The 20,439-nt window shown below is 37.4% G+C and overlaps 1 protein-coding gene across 3 annotated transcripts in view; it reads right to left on the minus strand.

Annotated features, from left to right (window-relative positions):
* The window catches only part of SBF2 (SET binding factor 2), a 555,773-nt gene that overhangs the window by 212,130 nt on the left and 323,204 nt on the right, over nt 1-20,439 (minus strand). For all 3 annotated transcript variants that reach the window (XM_027819477.3, XM_027819476.3, XM_037899793.2), the window contains exons 7-13: nt 12,614-12,746; nt 11,191-11,299; nt 9,416-9,529; nt 5,542-5,619; nt 3,244-3,357; nt 2,442-2,570; nt 1,377-1,475 (exon numbers count right to left, since the gene is read on the minus strand). In XM_027819477.3, the coding sequence (XP_027675278.2) occupies nt 1,377-1,475; nt 2,442-2,570; nt 3,244-3,357; nt 5,542-5,619; nt 9,416-9,529; nt 11,191-11,299; nt 12,614-12,746 (776 nt within the window). The remainder of the gene's footprint in view (nt 1-1,376; nt 1,476-2,441; nt 2,571-3,243; nt 3,358-5,541; nt 5,620-9,415; nt 9,530-11,190; nt 11,300-12,613; nt 12,747-20,439) is intronic.

Here is a 20,439-nt window from a genome sequence, read left to right on the forward strand (position 1 = left end):
CAGCCTCTGTGTATTCACACTTGCCACGATAGTGGAGCTGTGCATTAGTGGGTCCATGCAGGCAGACAGCAATTTGAAAATTGTGCTAGCCTACACAAGAAGGAAGTCTGGGGCGCAGGCAGCAGAAATATGGGCTTAAAAAAAAATCTACCTGGCTTCTGCTTTGAATCCCACAATTTACAGCAAGAACAGTCCAATGATGCACACTGCTCAACCATGAAATAAAGGATCAAGGGATATCCCCCCCGAGAACACTACTCCCTCAGCTGACAGTAAACCACTGCTCTATGTTCACACAATGCGAATTGAAAACGGAACAAGTATCCTGTGCGCAGGCTATTGATGTGACTTGTGTGCTGCGAGTTACCAAACCAAAGCCTACTGAAGTCACAGATTGCAGAGTTTTAGGATAACCTCTGGATGTTAATCTCACTTTAACTGGCAATTTCCTTGCTCCTTAGAGATTACAGGTTGAAAGGAAATTCACTTGAAAAAAACCTTTAATTTTAAGTTACTTTGTGTGAATTTCCATGTTTAAGAAAAAGTGTAAAAGTGGAAAGTAATTCTGGGAAGGGGGATGCAAAGGAGATGGGAGCAGTAGATGCTGGTTGGAAAAAACATGCTGGAGGCAGGAAAGACAGCAGAAGCTGTCATGTAGTGGGTGGCTTGGAGGATCACAGGCTAAGCCAGAAACACTGGTGGTTAATGGAGAAGGGGATATGGATAGTCTTGGGTGGGAGGACATAGGTTATACCGGACCAGCCAAAAGCATGGGTTGTTAGGGCAGCAGCATGGAGATGAAGTAAGGATTAGTCAGTATAATAGAGGCAGGAGGCAATAGAGGATGATGTCCTGAAAAACATACAATGTGCATGGGACAGCTTCGGGTGGGGGTGGGAGTGGGAGTGAGAAATGGAGTAGACAAGACTTGGTGGATGGATGCAAACTGGGAAGCAGGGCTCCCCCAGGGAAGCATGCACAGCGAAGACAGAGTTTGTGCTGAATGGGGGGCACTGGGTTTGAGGAGCATAGAGTTGTTGGGAGGCAGTGAGTTGGTGGGAGATGTGGAGAGGCTATACTAGAGGTAACAAAGAAACCTTAAAAGCATTAAGTAATACACGTTAACTAAGAAGAGCACCGGCTAGAGTGCACCGGCTGAAGGAAAGTTAACAATAATATTGAACTACTTCAACATGTGTTGTAAATTGCTGGAGTATAATACAATTTAACGTTTCAAAGGCTTTAGCCAAAATACAAAGATGACCACCACGAAGAGTCATTAGTTTCGGTTGTTCAGGCTATAAACCATGTTAGTTTAGTAAAGAATTACTGAAGCATTCTATAGTACAGTACATACATGGATACAATAAACTTACATTTTTGAACAGCTGTTCTGCAAGCTCTCTGACGTGCTTCATCATTTTTGGTGGATTACCTTCCTCAGCTTTAATTCTTTCCACTTCGAAAGCTACCAACTTAAAAAAAATATCAAAATGTTTAAAAATCAACTTAAAATAACGTTGCTAATACACAAAATACATAATATTCATCTTAAACGGAAAAGTGTACAGAAAATTGGACACTGAAAAATCTCTTATGCTTCTGGGAAGCAGTGCACCATTTCCTAGGTGAATTATAAGGAATATTCACTTTCCTCTGAAGCTTTAGGCATAGGGCAAATCACAGCTCCAGAGGCAAGATACCAGACTTGATGGAGTTTAAGACCGCTCTGGTGCAGTAAACCTGTGTTCCTGTTCATTTAACATCTATAATGTTCCTGTGTTCATTTAACATCTATAATACAGCATGCTGTGTTTCTGAACCTTCCACATAAAAGTAATACAGAGCTATATCAGTATTGTATAAAACATTCAAGTTTAAACAGCACAGCAAGTTTGAACGAAAAATTTACTGTGTCTGGTCTTTTTAGACAAGAATTTAAAAACTGCAGCTCTAGCAGTGGCAATGTTGACGATTCCATTGTACGTTGTACAAGAGAAGATGTTTGCCTCAGTTTGCTTTGTCAAGTGTGTATTTAATTTATTAACGTTTGTCAAAAGTTTTACTTCTGCAAGATATTTCTAAAAATATAATTAAATTATTCAAAATAATTCTGTACTAGCAGGTATTATCAGTATACAGAGTCCCAAATGGGACCATAAAGAAATTAGGCCACAACCCTACAATGACTTACACGCATGGTTAACTTTAGGTAAGTGATTGTCCCAGTAACTTCATGTGTATCCTCATTTATGCATCAGGACTTAAAAGATCATATGCTGCTAGATAATTTATAAAATATGTTTTTAGTAATCATATTTATTTGAATATATTAAGATTCAGAAGTTTCTCAATTATCATTTTTCTACATACAGAAGCATCTTATCTATATTTTAACTGTCTTTTGAATATAACATAATCATACAGAACAGAATTTTTACCTCATCAAAGAGATCACAGGATCTGTAGGGAGGACCTCGCTCAGATACAAAACCAGCAAATGCCATTCCACTGAGAATTTTGGTGAGAAAGTCATTCTCAATCAAGCCTCGCTGGCCCAAAAAGGCCGCCTGCAGCGAATGTAAAGAGGGATTGATCACTGTATAATTGAAAAGTTATGGAAATGAATAGAAAATTTAATCAACTCCAGGTATATTAATAGCTTAAACCTTCTTCTGCTTATAATATGTGCAAAGTGTTTTAAGAGACAATAGCTGTAAACTTTCTTTGTTGAATAAAATAAAAGGTATTGGAACTGGAACATTCTCTCCCCTTCTCTCTCACACACACACTTTTAAAAATCATTCAAAAATCTGTTTTCTTTGAGCAATAAAACCTCTGGGAGGCAAAATACAAAATAATTCTAGTACACATTAAGTTGATTCTTTTAACTATAGGTAAACATTTCTTAAAATCCATGAATTACTTCCAAAATTGTTTTTTTTTTTACTTTAAATATTAACATGCAGTCTTTGCTATGGATTTCATCTTAAACAAATCTGTTTGTAAATGCAACAGTAAATGGGCCTGTTAAACTGTATTGTACAGTACCGCCTCAGTAATATCAGAATGATATGATTTTATCATATCATATATAAAGAAACTTTTGTATGTCAGATACACAATTAAATTCCAAGATTGTGTATTTGAAGCTGGTTCAGAAAGCAAGTATATGAGACTGATACAAATCCAAATCATATGTGAAATATTCACTAAATACAGACTACCTTTTTTCTCTTTTACCTTGTGAAAATGTATAACTGGCTCAGCATGAATTCTGATCAGCTGAAGGCATGACCTGTATCCTTGAAAAAGTTGTGCGAACAATCTAAGGAAAATTGCCCGTACTTCTTTATCCTGAAATGATGATTAAATATGGTGTAAAACACTTTTCTTCTATAACTTCCTCCTACCTCCCTACCCCCCTGCAAGTATTAAACTATGTCACAAACATTTGTAAAACAGAATAATCAGTTTTCTCAGACAATATCCAAAACAGTACAGCAGGGTAGCAGCCCAATTGTAGAGTGACTATGTATACACGTGTGTGTTAGTTAGCAATTTAGTTTCAGCATTATGCTCATCACTACCAATCCCTTCTGTCACTTTAGATTAGTACACTTTACCTCAGCTAAGACCAGATTCTCAGTACAATCACTCTTCTTGCAGCCAACCTGCAGGTTGCTCTGGGACTTCAATTTTACAATAAGTCTCAAATGCACTTTAAAATATGACCTTTGATTTGAAAAATACAAGCACAAATGAATTCCAGGCCACAGTGAATCAAATTATTAAGCTATGACATCAAGATTTAATCTTTCAATAGATTATTTTGGAAGCAGACTTTTATGTTTCACTAAAGATTCTATGAAGAACAACTATTTTTTAGATGATGGCCCTGAATTTCATTAAGAATGTGTTCAGTGTTGTTCTCTCCGTTTACAAATTAATTTAGGATTCAGTAAAAACTACTCTTATTGGCAGATACACTATTTATTTCAGGGCCAGACTGCTCACCACAGTTAGCACCAAATAGTTTATAGTGACTTGTACAAATTATAGAAGTCATATACACAGGTGTCCACCACAAAACATTTATTGGTCTGTTTCTCTTATGTTAGACACAAATTATACAGGACTGAAAGCATCAATATTGTAATATGCACTACACCAATTTAAGACTACCCACAGAGGGTGAAATCCTGGCTTCAATGTTCAATGGAGCCAGGATTTCACCTCGACTTCAGGGCTGAAAAATTGATCTTTTAAGGTGAAACAAGAAATATAAAAAACCAGGAAAAATACTGCAGCATTTGAGTAAGTTATGCTATTTTTATCTTTAATAAAGAGTGCCATTTTAGATAGCATTATATACTCCTTCCTCCAAGTTTATGTTCACCAGAGCACAATGCAACATTAAGAAGCTAGAATTCTCTTTGTAGTGTACAAATATACCATGCGTATGCACAAACATAAAATATACTCCTAGTTTCCTTTTTTATTATAAAATTAATGAGTCCCATCTCTATTTCTCATATAGTCAGACCATTGCCATAGCTGCTAGGTAACCTACGGCATCATTTTTTTTTTTTTTAGACACAGAATGGCTTTCTTAAAGAGTTGAGCTGATAATGTTTTCCAAACGAAATTCTTTTTTATTCACGGTTCTAATCAGGTTTTTGTCTTGCAGTAATGGCTTCCGGAGATGGTGGTATCAAATTTCATAAGTGAATGCAAGTATGTTGATTTCCAGGTTTACACCACCTTTTTCAGTCCGTCACTGGAAGCTTGCATTCTGGAGCACTCTCAGCCTCTTACTTCGCTCTTCTCCTCTATATTTAGTTCTCATTCACTTCCAACAGCATTGATTCTTCCTCTTCTTTCTTTGTTTTTTTTATTTGTGAACTACTGGTCTTAGGAAATCTTAGTGATGCATAGTAATTTCTGGCTTGGCTCTCTCTCACTGGTTTTACACAGTCTCCAGCTCAAGCTTCCAAACCTGTGGTGAGTAGTTTATGGGGCTGTACATTGCCCTCTCATGAACACCCCTCCCTCCATCACCTTAAATCCTGTGGAATTTAAGTTTTCATTAAAAAAAATTCTAGCCTACAACTACGTAACTGACAACTAGCCATTCTTTGCAGGTTTAACAAAATTTCAAGTAGGGGAAAATACTCTTTACCTCCCAAGCCTACATTTAAAGAGCTCTAGTCTAGTTCAATAATAGCAATAATAATACTTTCCACTTCTATAGTACCCTTTACCTGGGCAACATTGATTTAGCACATTTCTCTTTTAACATACTGAACTAATGGAAAATAATAAATCTGTAGATTACTTTCTAACTTGTACTTCGTGTCATTTCTGTTTAAGAAAAGTGAATACTTATAGTATTTTCTTGCTAAAGAACTTGTTCTTCCTCACATATATTGTAGGAGAATAGAGAAAAGTAAATACAGAAATCTAGCTTCTTAAAAGAAGCTAATTCTAAAAACTTAATATTTTTCTATTTATTACAAAGTCAGAAATAATGTGTCTTACCAGCATTTTTGAGTGTGATAAAGCCGTTCGTGGTGGAGGGAATGCATAATCTGCCGTTTCCAAATCAGGGTGTAAAACCTGTAACATTTTTTTTAATTAATGAAAATAATTATTAAAAAGTGAGTACAATTGTTAACTTTTTTCCTGGTCTTATTTATTTTTTCTTATTACTTCAATTGATGGAATATGGGGAACGTTTGCAATAGATTTTAGTAGGTGTTGAATGTCAGGGTTGTCATCTTAAATGTCATAAGCAGCATTGTTAAAGTTCATGCTATCCCTATTATTTCTGACTGGTTTTAATTTGCAACTCCTGTATTGCAAAGGCTTATAGCTGCACAACATAAATATCTCTGGGATGAAATTTTTGAAAAAATTCTAAACCCATAAAGGAAGTTTTTGGAGTACAATGTAGCAAGGAAAATGTTTCAGGTTTTTTGCTTATTTTGCCTTTTTAACAGTAAATCTTGATTTTGCTGTTCCTTTGTGTACAGCATTCTCTTCCATAGAATTCAACAGGAATCTTATACAAACACTTGCTGGTAGGGCCAGAACAGAACTGAATGTACATTCATTTAAATTACTTTTGCACTTCTGTATCCAGAAAATGGACTGCATTTTCAGTGAGATTTGTTAGGTCATTAATCAATAAATTATTTTTTATCAGTAACAACAACAATTACTTGCACTCCTGGAACATCTTTTGTCCAACCATCTCAAAGCATTTAGTAAACATTAAGTAAGATTCCAAAGCCCTTGTGAAGTAGGTAAGAATTATTACCCTGATTTTACATTTGTGTTAGCTGATCCAGAGAAGGTTAAGATATTTGCCTAAGGTCACACAGGGAGTCAGAGGCAGTCAAGAAAATAACTCAGTTCTTCTGAATCTATATCTCATGGTGTAAGCAATAAATAAATTGACTCTCTACTGCAGAATATAGTCCAGATTTTCAAATGTGACTAGTGATCTTGGGTGCTCAAACTGACACACAATAAAGGGGCGTGATTTTCATACAATGCTGAGCACCTGCTCTCTGAAAATCAGGCCCTTCCAGGGTGTTTTGAGTTAAGAGCCCCATAACCAAAGCACCCAGTATCATTAGTTATTTGAAAATCTTGGCCTATTTGCTTACTCTGTTTAAAAGTACTGAGAATGAAGCTGTTCCTTAGCCCTGGTAACTCCTCAGTTTCAATTGTGGTGCTAAGCCACTACATTTAAAAAAAAAAATCTACTGTCACACACACAATCTGTAACTCCATCCAATTTTCTTTCATTTGTTTTCCTTTCTTCTGAGGGTTAAAACTTTTGCCTGAACCACACAGCAAAGCATGCACATGAAATGATCACGGATGAGCTCCAGTGTGGTCAACCCTATAAAAGAGAAGAGGATGGAAAGATGGAAGGAATGAGGAAAGAAAAGTTAAATAATCCAACCATTACAAAAGCTGTGTCAGGAAATCAGTCACCATATGAGGTTGGCCCTATTGGTCAGACCAGAAATGTTTGAAACAGTATTTTTCAGTTTTTGATAACGCTGGATAAAGGCAGTTCCTTTGATGACAGGAAGCTTGTGGTGATTCCTCAATGTGGAATGATAATCAAGCATATAAAAAAAATATTTACTGAAAAACTAACTGGTCAGCTCTTCTTTTACAATTATTTTGCCAGGCATCATGGTAATTTAAAATTAAAATGGATTCTTGGAATCGTGCATTCAATTGAAAAGCCGCCAAGGTAAATCATAATAAAGCAGCTGAATTTTCAGTAATAATTATTAAAGCAAAATATTAAAACTGAGATGTATTTCCAAATGTATTATTAGGGAGAAAAAGGTCACTCTCCCCTTCTCAAATGTTAAGAAGTTACATGCCATAAATGAATGAAGTCTTATGATATGTGATAAGTGGAATCAGTTACAAATCAAGAAAGATAATAGTTCTTTTAAAAAGAGTTTTGTTAACAGAGTATTATGTGCAATTCTAGGCATAGAAAGGTGAACGCTCTTTTTAGAAAAATGCCTGAGAGAAGGGCAACAAGGCTAATTTAAGGCCTGATCCTGCATCCACTGAAGTCAACAGCAGAGCTCCCTTTGATTTCAGCAGCGCAGGATCAAGTACTTAGGGACAAGAAGCAAAGACTTCCTTATGAGGAAAGGCTTAATGAACTGAACATGCTGGGTTCAACTTAACCCTTGCATAAGCTTCAATGGCTTCAACAGAGGTGAGCCCAATTACACCAAGGTAGGTTTGTAAGTAAATAAACTAGGGAAATGCAATCTAGATGCAACTACTATAAGGTGGGATCATAACCGGTTTGAAAATTGTTCCCAGAGAGTAGTTATCAGTGGTTCACAGTCATGCTGGAAGGGCATAACCAGTGGGATCCCGCAGGGATCAGTTCTGAGTCTGGTTCTGTTCAATATCTTCATCAATGATTTAGATAATGGCATAGAGCAGTGGTGGGCAATCTGCAGCCCGTCAGGGTAATCTGCTGGCAGGCCACCAGACAGTTTGCTTACATTTGCACGGCCGCCCACAGCTACCAGTGGCTGCGGTTCGCTGTTCCTGGCCAATGAGAGCTGCAGGAATGGCAAACTGCGGCCACTGGGAGCTGCTGGCAGCCGTGCAAATGTAAACAAACTGTCTGGCAGCTCACCAGCAGATTACCCTGATGGGCCGCAGGTTGACCCCCACTGACATAGAGAGTACACTTAAAGTTTGTGGATGATACCAAGCTGGGAGGATAGGTTTATAATTCAAAATGATCTGGACAAACTGGAGAAATGGCCTGAAGCAAATAGGATGAAATTCAATACAGAGAAATGCAAAGTACTCCGTTTAGGAAGGAACCATCAGTTGCACACATCCAAAATTGGAAATGACTGCCTACGAAGGAGTACTTCGGAAAGGGATATGGAGGTCATAGTGGACCACAAGCTAATATGAGTCAACAGTGTAACACTGTTGCAAAAAAAAGCAAACATCATTCTGGAATGTATTAGCAGGAGTGTTGTAAGCAACACACGAGAATTAATTCTTCTACTCTATTCTGCACTGATTAGGCCTCAACTGAAGTATTGTGTAAAGTTCTGGGCGCCACATTTCAGGAAAGATGTGGACAACTGGGAGAAAGTCCAGAGAAGAGCAACAAAAATGATTTAAAGGTCTAGAAAACATGACTTATGAGGGAAGATTGAAAAAATTGGGTTTGTTTAGTCTGGAGAAGAGAAGACTGAGGAGGACATAACAGTTTTCAAGTACATAAAAGGTTGTTACAAGAAGGAGGGAGAAAAATTGTTCTTCTTTACTCTGAGGATCGGACAAGAAGCAATGGGCTTAAATTGCAGCCAGGGAGGTTTAGGTTGGACATTAGGAAAAACTTCCTAATTGTCAGGGTGGTTAAGCACTGGAATAAATTGCCCAGGGAGGTTGTGGAATCTCCATAATTGTAGATTTTTAAGAGCAGGTTAGACAAACACCTGTCAGGGATGGTCTATATAATAATTATCCTGCCATGAATGCAGGGGACTGGACTAAATCACCTCTGTAGGTCCCTTCCAGTCCTATGATTCTAAATCTGAGAAGATGTTTAAGTGAAAAATATACAAACCTCCAATATCATATCTGGTTATACCTGCATATAATAAAAACTGCTTGCCAAAGAGTAGACTGATGGGCCTTTAGGGCCCAGTGTAACCTCCATCTTTTAAATTCTAAGTATATTTGGTATTCACAAACAATGTTAAGGAGTTAATTCATCTTGCTTTTAAATCTTCATAAGTCATTTTCAAAATGTTTCATAATATTCAATGATTTTATTTCTTTTTATATTTTTAAAAAGAGCTGGACAAGCTGATCAGGAAATGAGACTTACTAAAGAAAGAGCTGTTTGAGTTTGATGTAGCAGTGGCTCTGGGAGCTGAGATAGATGAATACATTCAGGAATTTTAATTGTGCCTCCATCCAGGTCTGCTATAATTACATCCAACTGAAAAAGAAAAACAAATACTTTATATATAGTATGTTCTGTGATGCACATAGTTAAAACACCAAATGGACATTCAAATTTTACATATTATTTAACCTAAAATTTGTGAAGATAATATTACTTCACAATTCTACAGTGCCATTAATGAAGGAACTTGGGCACAAATAATGTTAATGAATGTAACCTCAAAACACCTATGTGAATCAGAGAGAGAGAGGGGACAAACTTTCAAGAGTGGCCTCTAGTTCTGGGTGCCTTAGTTTTTGGGTCTCCAACTTGAGGTAGCTTATGACTGAATTTCAGAAGTGCTGAGCAACCACACCTGCAAAAATGGAGGACCCCCAAAATCAAAGGATACCTTGGCAAATGTTGGTCTAATTGAATTGCTCAAGGTCGCAACAGAAGTCTGAAGCAGAGCTGGAAATATATCCCTGTCTTGACTTCACATCTTGCATCTTAATCTCAAAATTATTCTTCTGAGTTTTTCCCTCCCTCACCCTATTTCCCTCTGACTGCTTGTATTGGTATTTGTAGAAGAACTGACAACAGGTTCAATTAATTGGTGTGTGAGGGTTTTTCTTTGTTTTTGCCTATTACTGATTGTCCTGCTTTATCTACTGGTACTTTTATTCCTGGGGGAATCCTGTGTCACTGAGCATGTGCAGAATCCATGACTCCTGCAGATTTCTTTGCTTCCCAGCAGAAAAATGACTTCTGACGGGGAAGCAAAGGGAAGCTGCAAAAGCGGTCATGCACCCCTGTCTGCACTGTTTGGGTGCCTTGAGCAGCCACTAGAGACATAAATCACCACCGGGTCAGGAGGGCTGGGCAGTCATGTGTTTGAGAGAGACACTCTGTCCCCTCTCAATCGCTATTGTGGCACACTCGGTGTGGAAGGGCAGGGCTTTGGGGGTGTTTCTGGGGAGGTAGGAGTGTCTCCTCAGGCAGAGCAGAATGTAGCAGCTTAGTGAATTGTTCCCATTGTTCTTAGTGAATTCCCCAGGAATATAAAACAGGTCTAAAAATTTTAAGGCTCTTTATATTGCCAAAGTCATGTAAAGGAGCCTTATTGTAATGGACAGTGTCACCTTATAAATGCTTATGGTGCTTTAGTGATTAGAACTGGTCTAAATTTTTGGACTGAAAAAATCTCCTATCAAAATGTGCTCCGTGAATTGTTTGCTACTGACCTTTCTGGAGATGGTCAGTAGCCAATATAAAGTGTGAGTTTGAGTCCCCAGCCCTCACTTACTTTTCAGTTGCCTATGATGTAACACTGAGCATATGGCTGCATATATTTGTTGACTAATAGCTAGCAGTAAAGGGTCAATATTAGTTACATTACTATTAGACAGAGGAGGCTTGGGGGAATTCCTCCAGTGCTTCCCACTCCCATTCTTCATCCATTGTATTGTAGTTTAAATAAATTACCAAAATAATTTAAACCAGCTCAATTATATTTATTTTTTAACAAATAAATATATAGAATTCTAAAATACTGTGCACAAAATTTTTTATTTTTTGGCGCAGAATTCCCCGAGGAGTTTACTTTGTATGGCTCTGAATAGCTTAAACTAATAATGCTTGAAGCACAAAAAATTCTCTACACAAATATCACATTTGTCACCATGACTGTACATAATCTTTTTAGGCATACTTACAAGCTCATGAATGTCAGCACAAAAGATGGAATGTACACCAATAATGAAAGGCGTTGGTGAACTGAGAACTTCTAGCAGCTGTGCAGGTAGAATTGGAATATAGGGATAGCTGTGAAGAGATTTAATAAAAAGTTATGCTTTTTGTCTGCCCCATTAGATGAAGTCTTTCTTCACCTTTCTGCCACCTATTATAACTACTTCATAATTCGTCAATTAAAATTCTGGGGCATTCAGTACATCAATTATAAAGTACCACACTCAAAGTTATGAGGACATTCTGGCACGAAAATATAAAGTAGTACATCAAAACCCCAGCCATTATCACAAGGGGCTTGTAATTCCTTTATAAAAATCTATCACAAATAAATAAACTGTTTCTGAATATCCATGTAAACTAAGAAGACAAGACAAAAAAGAATATTCATAGTAATCTGTCTATCTAGGTTCTTATATGGTGCCCATTGATATGATAAATGTGTACAAAGAGATTATTATTGCACTAGAGACATTAGATCTGTTATGGAGCGCACACTAAGTTTTAACAACATAGTACGTTTGAAGTAAAGCATGCAGTACAATATATAATGCTAATTACTACTTTTGTATAGTGTCACATAACAACGAAATTCCCAAATGTAGAGCTTTGTGATGCAGACAATGTTTACTTAGGACTAAACTGAGAATACTACACTGCAATTGGAGGTGGGTCTGCAGCTCAGGTAGGCATACTAGCACTACCTTCGATCTACCTAACCTACCTAAAAATAGCAGTGAAGACATGGTGGCACAGACCCCGGCATGGGCTAGCAATGCGAGTACGTTCTTGAGGGTTCCCAGTGGGCGTGTACAGCTTGTATTGCTGCACCTTCACTGCTACTTTTAGCCATGCTACATAGATTAAAGATAGCACGGGTATGCCTACCCCAACTGTGATGGCACCGCTGACTGTTGCCCTAAGAGGCTGATACACTAGCTTTTGACCTAAAAAAATGGGTTCAAATGTGGCTTTTTTCACAAGGAATTAGTTTGTTGGTTGCATTGTAGTCCATAGTGGACATCTGTACACCTTACAAAACTATCGTACAAACTGCTACAAGTGTCAGCCTCTGCTCGTGGATCATGACTGCATTAGAAAAAGAGATTTATAATCAGGTAGTATTGCTGGCAAGGTGTCTACACAGTATTTTTGTTAAATTACATACAATTTACATTGAAATGGATTAAATGAGATTTTGATAGATGAAGTACACAAACCGTAAGACCAAATGTCTGATCCTGAAAGCCTTTCCTCATGTGGTAATCCTTATTCATGAAAATAGTCCATTAACTTCAATGGCACATCTTGCATGAGTAAGGAAAACCTGTATAAATACAGGTTTTCAACATCAACTCCAAAGTGTCAAAGTTGTCTAACAAAACTCACCTATATTTGAGAGGAAACATTAAGGACTCCAGTGCTCTACAGGCATCACTGAGCCTCTGAAAACTTGCAGAATGAAAGAGAACCTTATTTTCTGTAAGGACCGCACAGAACAAGCTCAGAACATTTTGGATTCCTTAAAAAAAAAAAAGTGTGTTTTACTAATTATGAACCCATAGCCAAAACAGAACAAAGAATAAAAATGAAAAATTATTAAGAATTCTTGGAGTCACTGGAGGAAAATTTGTAATAAGTATGCAAATGCCTTATCCTATGATTTTTCTGCATTTTCTTTGACCGTCAGTTTTGACTTCTATTTTTCAAGTTGGTATAACACCCACTTAATATTTTCCAGTAGTTCAAATATTTTCTATTACCCCTCCTTTTCTATCCCATTTCCAAGGATTTTCTCCTCTGAAACCAATCCTAACACTGCTTAACAATGACCTCAAATGGTCGTATGCAAAGGTAAACATAAATCTAGAGCCCATTATTGGTGGTTGATCCAGGCTCAACTTCTGAACCTTTATGTAATATCTCTGAAAGTATTGCTGATCATGGACAAAGAGTTCATGAGGTTTGTCTAGTAAACACATTCATACTTTTATCTGTAAAAGTGTTTTCTGTGAATCACTAGGTTAAACAAAGGCCAGTAAAGCCTACACACTACATGTGATTGGAAGGAGTTAAAGAGGAGCTAACTGTCTAAACAACCCCTGCAAGACTGAGGACAAGACACATGAATCAGATTAAACTGGTTTTGGTAAGATTCATTTGGTATAATGAATAACCTGTTGCGTAAGTTACAAAGTAATGCACTCCTGGGGAAGACCAAAAAAAATGCATTTCCTTTATAGCAAAACGAGTCCCATCCTCTTAAACAGATGTGTCTTTAAGATATTCTAGAAATAAAGAAATTTCTTGAGAAATGCTGGAATTTATAAAATTTCCTGAGGACACAGACTGTGTTGTCACTAAAAGGGCTTGCATCACCTACGTAGGGTTTCTTGTTACTTTCCTAATAAAGATGGGGGGTTGTTTACAGGCAATTTTCTGTAGTGATCTTCTAAAATGGTATAGTTTTGCCTAACTACATTTTATTTAACACTTCTTAAAATAAGTTTATATTTTCTGTATTGCCAGTAAAATTTGTTTCTCTTTAAAAAACTGGGATTTGGAGCCTGTTACATTGGGGTTAAGCACTATTGCAGTGTCTTGGAGAAAAAGAACTTCATTCTGACTTCTGAGAAGGCTGAATCAAGAGTAATATAATGGTTTGTGGTTACAAACTCCATCCACATAGTACCAACAAGGGGCTGGCATAAACCAGTGTAAACATGGAGAGACTCAAGCAACCTGAAGGATAGTAAGCCTTATTGCAAATATGAATGCAGAACAGTTTACTTTAAAACATGGGTAATACCCTCCAATTGTTTGTATCTAATGAGTGTACCAGCAATGTCATGTTTATATTCTGAAGAGTTAGATCTACTACTCTTCTTTCATTTACCTCTTAGAAGTTAATCCATCCTCCCACCCACTGAGAGACGGAAAAATAGATTACAAAGATGACTGGGTTGGCTGGAAGTTCAGATTGTCCTAGTTGAAGAAATAGTAAGTTATGAATCTATAAGTCTTATTTGTATGGTATACTAATTCTCCAAAGGGCTGTTTTGTTCAGGTCTTCAAAATATTTTTAATGACAATCTATACCACTGTAAAATAATAAGAACCCATTTGTTAATTGTGCAGCACCTTTAGCAGACCTTGAAATCACTGGCTCAAAAAAGTTCTGAATAAGCTACTGAACCCATGTCTCTTCTCAGGTGGTTCTACGTATGGAAGTGAAAGTTCGGACAGCATTCTTTAGAGAGAGAAAGTACAGACTAATATTCACGCACTTCTAAAACTGTTTATAGGCTCAAGACTCTGAGTGAGGTATTGCTGCAAATATATCTGTGGCTGTGTTTACTAGCACAATCACTAGCAGTATCTAGGCCATGGTTTTATGATACACTAAACATGAAAGGTTCTACAGAAAATCAAGTTTTTTCACCTAGCTAAAGGAACTTCTAGCAAAAACCACTTTTTAGGAATAAACCTGAAGTGGATGATGATAGGTGGACCTGAAACTTCAAAATCAATCTTATTACAACAAAGGTTACAAATATATATTTTTAGGTTGCTTTATCATATTCTTGTAAGAATCTGAAATAGTAGCTGACGATAGGTATATCTGACTCACAAACCATCCTATAAGAGCTTGTGTAGTTCTACTAACTATGTTATAATAAAAGAAAAGGCTACTGTGCTCAAGGTATTCCAGAAGGAAGGCAACTCCTATAAAACTCAGAGGAAGGCCAGGAACATCCATATTCACATGTTAGAAAGTTTTGGTGTATCAAAATTTTCTCAATGCTCATCTGATCAACATCTATAAAGAAAGATTCATTAAAAAGGTAATTTTCCCCCTCCCATCCCCATGTCACAATATTTGCCTTCTAACATGAGAGACCACAATAGATCAACGATTTCCCCTATATTATTGACTACAGCTGTGTGTTATGAATAGAGGGGTTTTTAAAAAAACAAAATACTTCTGGTGAAATCAAGCTGTGGTAGACAAAAAGTAGGATTTTTTTTCCAGCTATGTGACACAAGAGGTTGCAGTGGATTATGATGAACATAAAACTCTAAAAAGTATCTTAATTCAAATACCTTGGATACTCAGTAAACTATTATCTAGAATCAACTTTTTTGGGGGGGGAGGGGGCGGAATCATTCTAAGTACATGTTCACAATCACATATCAAAGTAATACAGAGTTCTAAAAAGTACAAGGATAATTAAGCTACTGTTGACAAAAACATTAATAAGGAACAAAATTTGCTGTTGTAAATAAATTACAGGTATGTTCAATTTAACTAATAAAGGATTGCCATGTCTCAATATAAATGGTATATGTCTTTCAATATTTATACAATGTATCCATGCAGCTTATTTTAAGATACAATAAACTTTTTACTAACAGGATTATTTTGGAAGATTTCCAGTCTGAGGCTAGTTCTACTGTTGCTTTAGGAAGTTGCTTGAGTGATTAAAAGAACCAATGCTCAGGCCATCTTCACAATCCAGTAAATATTTTTATGGATTACTTGTCCAGAACTAACACTTAGGAAAGTTTATTTCCTCTGAAACATTTGTATATGTCTCTCAAACTCTTTTTAACCCTGGCAGGTCATTCTTATTACAAATTTGCTTCACCATTTTCCTCTCCTACCTTGAATCCTGTTACAAACAACCAGTATGCCACAACTCTATGAAGAAGATCAAGGTCCCAATTTAAAATGTGTATATATATATATATATATACACACACACACGCCCACCCACAGATACATATTTTACACATATACCCACCTACTCCCCATCCCCACACACATTTTGTATGTATACACAAACTGCATAAAAGCGGGTGTTTTAGCCCCACTTGTGCCACATACCCTATTTGTAGACGTCTGAATACAAAAATAGGTGCACAAGTGAGCACTACAACTGCATGTAAAACTCCAGCTTTTTTTTAAACTGGTTCTACCTAATACTTTGTGTCATTTGAATGCTGCATTCCAAACAAGCTGACAGACACAGAAGCAGCTTGAGCCTCTAGTTCTAGTAACTGCCTAGAAAGCAGTCATTAATATGCTAGAACTCAAGGGGGGAGGTGGAGGAAGAGGAGGAAACAACATAGCAGTGAGAACAAAGTAGTTGTACAGTACAATATTACAGAGCGTGCTAGGGCAAACACCAAGCTAGTATACTATTTTATAGCTGAGAATCATTGCTTGCCAACTGCATATAACATTCAACTCACTTCTGATAGTTTATGATATAAGATTATAAAAGCATTTTGGGGGAGGAAGGGGGTATGGTCCAGCACTGATTACTTGAAGTTTTGGACTTAGGGTCAGTGTATTCTTCATTCGTTGATTGTTTTTCTGTTAGACATTCTTAGCTCTTAAGAATTTCACTTCATTTACAGCATGTTGGAAGCTAGATAGACTATAACTCTATGCTGAAGTTTAGATGAGTGAGCACTTTTCTACCTGTTGAAATTTGACCTTGGATGCAAGCAAAAATGTCCCATACATTTTTCATTTGCAAAAAAACCCTCTGAAACAAATGGCAGAATAAGTGATTAGGCATTTGAATTCAGCTACACTGAGTCTGGAGTTCATCAGTTCTGTCTTCATCACTAGGTGTGATCCTAGATAACAAAAATTACTTTTTAAAAGGCCATATATAATAGGATAAGATGTAAAGAAAGTACGAATAAGTTAAATTATTTATTTGCAACGCATTAAATTAAAAGAATGGGCAAAATCTCTCAAGAGTATCACGCCATATTGGTTTTACACACACAATGTAATCTGAATGTTGTGGTCTGTGTGTAAATACATACCATACACACAGAAAGCACACATTTATATATGTAGTACATATATATCTGTGATACGTGTACGTGTGTATGTGTGACTCTTTACACTCATTCATAAATGCAACTTTGACCTGGAATTTTCCATACTTTGTCTCTGCCAAATAAATGGTTTATATTTTTAAAACCATTCAGCCATTTTTTTGAGTTCTGAGTACACGGACATCAAACCATCACCATCCCTGTTCATTGGAAAAGAAAACCTGGCCACATTTTTTGGCCTAGACTACAGCAGTAACAGATGAATGCAGTTTGAAACTTGGCTTATGAACAGAGCTCAGCGAGGAATCTTCTGTGCATTATTAAAATTGGAAAAAATCACTTTCAAAAAGCCCTTAAATTGTAAGGTATGCACTCTGTGCTATACTGGAAGAAGGACATGAGATACTGGATGTAGTTTAATTAGGCCACAACTTTATTAACTGTCTGGGGCTACTGGATAAAGAAGTGTACGGAGCAGGTAACTCCATGATCATTTCATTACAGAAGGGGGCTTCCCCACCCCTTTTCTATCCTGGTTCCCAACCAACCCACTGCTGGGACCTTACAGCCCCCCTCCACTCTCAAATGAGGGTTAAGGTTATAAAGGAGAGGGGGGTTGGCTCTCTGCTGTGCCAGTCATAGGAGCCTCAAACTCCCCCGGTTTCTGCTCCTTTAACAAATACCCCCTGAAAATCCTTTACCAAACCATTTATATGATCACTGTATCACTTCTCTATGGGGGACTTTTACTGTACATCTGCTCCACATTTACATAATGAGCTGTGACATCATATGCTCACTTCAACTAAGCCCCCACCCCTGAACCCTGTGGGGAAGGCAACCCGCCTCCCCAGTCTGCCTTAGCCAATCTGGCAGCAAAAAATTCCTTCCCAGCCCCCCAGTAAAGGAGTGGCTAGCACAGTGCTCACAGCAGATACTGACCAAACCTGGCATTTTGCCACTTTCAAGGGTGGGTGTTGCTCCACTTGGTGCAGGAGAAAGAGGGCTTCTCCCACTCAGCTGTCATCTCCTCTCTTTCCAGTCATGGGGGGGGGGAGGGGGGGAGAAGAGGGAGGGTGAGTCAGCATCCCCATGCTGACCTGCTCTGCATCTGCAGCAACATCCATGCCTCTCTGCCCTTAAAGTGGTATACCCCTTCCCCTGGAAAGCCAGACAACAGTCATCCATCCCCATTCCTCCCCCTGCTTAAGACGCGGTACGGACATAATCTGTGCATACCTTTCAAAAGCCAGTTTAAAGACACATTTCCCTAGCTTTTTGGCTTTGCACTCCAGAATGAGACATTTAGAGTTTGGGAAATTGGAAATCTATGCCAAGGGACAGGTTCTTCGAACAGTACCCGAGCTGGGAAGTTGGTCCCCTGCCATTTCTTGGGCCTTCCATTTTTTGGGTAGTGATAGGGTCCTGAAGCTCTCTCATGTCCCAGTGAGAACCTGGTCCCCAGTCTAAGCCCAACTTCCTGAAAGGAGTGTGGTAAGTTTACTAAACCTGCAACAGTAAACTTGTTGGACTACACCTTTTCTCTTATATACGGACTGATTTTGAAACTTGTGTGGCTCTGCTGTGATATCTTCATATTGCATTATTTTATTATTTGTTAAACACCTTATATACAGACACACAAAACAAGATTTTAAAATTGGGCCTCTCGAGTTAGATTCCTAAATCCACATACAGGCCCCCAGAAAGAGAAACAACCAAAATGTCATTTAAAGCCCTGAGAGATATTATTGCAAACAAACACTATAGAATAACAACCTTTGAGGATTTTGTATGCTACAAAGCATAACCATATTTGTTTTCAACCTTGAACTGCTTACTTACTTCAGACTTCAAGATACATCTGATGTTAAACTGTCAGGGCACAAACAGACAACATGAAAAACAACAAACAAGTTGATTTTCACAGATTACTCATCTAACAATCCACAGGCAAACATACATCCTGTTGAACCTTACACATATGCTGGAAAATTTTAAACAAGGCTTCCTGACTTTTGCTGTTTTCAAGGATTTAAAGGATTTGTAATATGTACTAAAATATCTGACATCCTACCCTAACAAATGTATTAATCTGTCTGCTTCCTGTTGTTCTACAATACCAATTTAAGCACTGCGTGTGTGCTCACACACAGAGTTTGTCAAATTGTTAACTGTAATTCACGGTGCAATCTTTCTAAATGAGACTAAAATACTATTGCTAACTTTTTAAAAACTTTTTTATAGTTAAATTTTAAACATAGGATTTGGAAATTTACCTAGCTCTACAGATTCAAATCAATATGCTGCAACAGGTTTCTGGCTCTTAGAATAGTGGGTAATAAGGAAAAGCTTAACCGAAGAAATAACCCACAATTTGGCCTGACTAATCCAGGAAATGGATCAGCAATGACCGAAAAGCTTCTCTAAAGAACACTGGAAGTTGACACTGCCTGTTACAATGATTTTACAATTTGTACAGTGCAAAATCTCAAGGTGATTAGGAAACAAAAATAGTTGAGAAAAACACAGAAAACCTTTCATTTTTATTTTGAGATGTTACAGATCATAACTACAGAGGTACTTTGCTGAAGTACTGCTAATGAGAAGATGCTTGACTAATAAATAAAATGCAACACCTTTATTCAAATCAACTCAAACAAGTAACCCTTGTCAAATCTTATTTATTTTTCCCATCTATCATCAATCTCTAGGAACTTTTATAATAAAAACTAATAAAACTCTGTCACCCAATCCAATATCAGTTCACATATGCAAAATTACTCAGCCCCTTCAGACAGAAAATGTGTGAACTGAGCATCCCTAAAGGTCAATTTATTTGGACTTTGCCAGACTAAAGAGTAGAGGAGCAAACTCTAAATTCCAGAGCCTTCAACAGATGATCCTGACCAGTCAAACACATCTCAGGAATCAAGTGTCTCTGATGATTTCAACTGCTGGGATAAAGCACAGAGAAGTGATATTCAAGATACATAGAACCCAAACCAAAAGGGGCTTTATAGATCAAAATCAAAACTTTGAATTGGACCTAGAAACTAACATAAAGCCAGTTTAGTCTTTGGAGCATAGGTGTAATGAGTTTCCTACAAGGAGCACCATACAGTAAATGAGACATTGCCTTTTGAACTAATTTAAGTTTCTGAGAGAAGCCTTCAAGTGACAGCTCAACTGGTGTGGACTACTAGAATTCCAATACAGAGGTGACAAAAAGCATGCATCAGCAGTTGAGTGTCCAACAGGACATCAGGTGGTGAACCTGAGTCACCAACAGGGGCAAAACATCTTTATTTGAAGAGACAAATATCACCTTTATTTCCTACAGTTGTTTCTTCATA

The sequence above is a fragment of the Chelonia mydas genome, chromosome 6, assembly GCF_015237465.2.
Source record: "Chelonia mydas isolate rCheMyd1 chromosome 6, rCheMyd1.pri.v2, whole genome shotgun sequence".
NCBI lineage: Eukaryota > Metazoa > Chordata > Testudines > Cheloniidae > Chelonia > Chelonia mydas.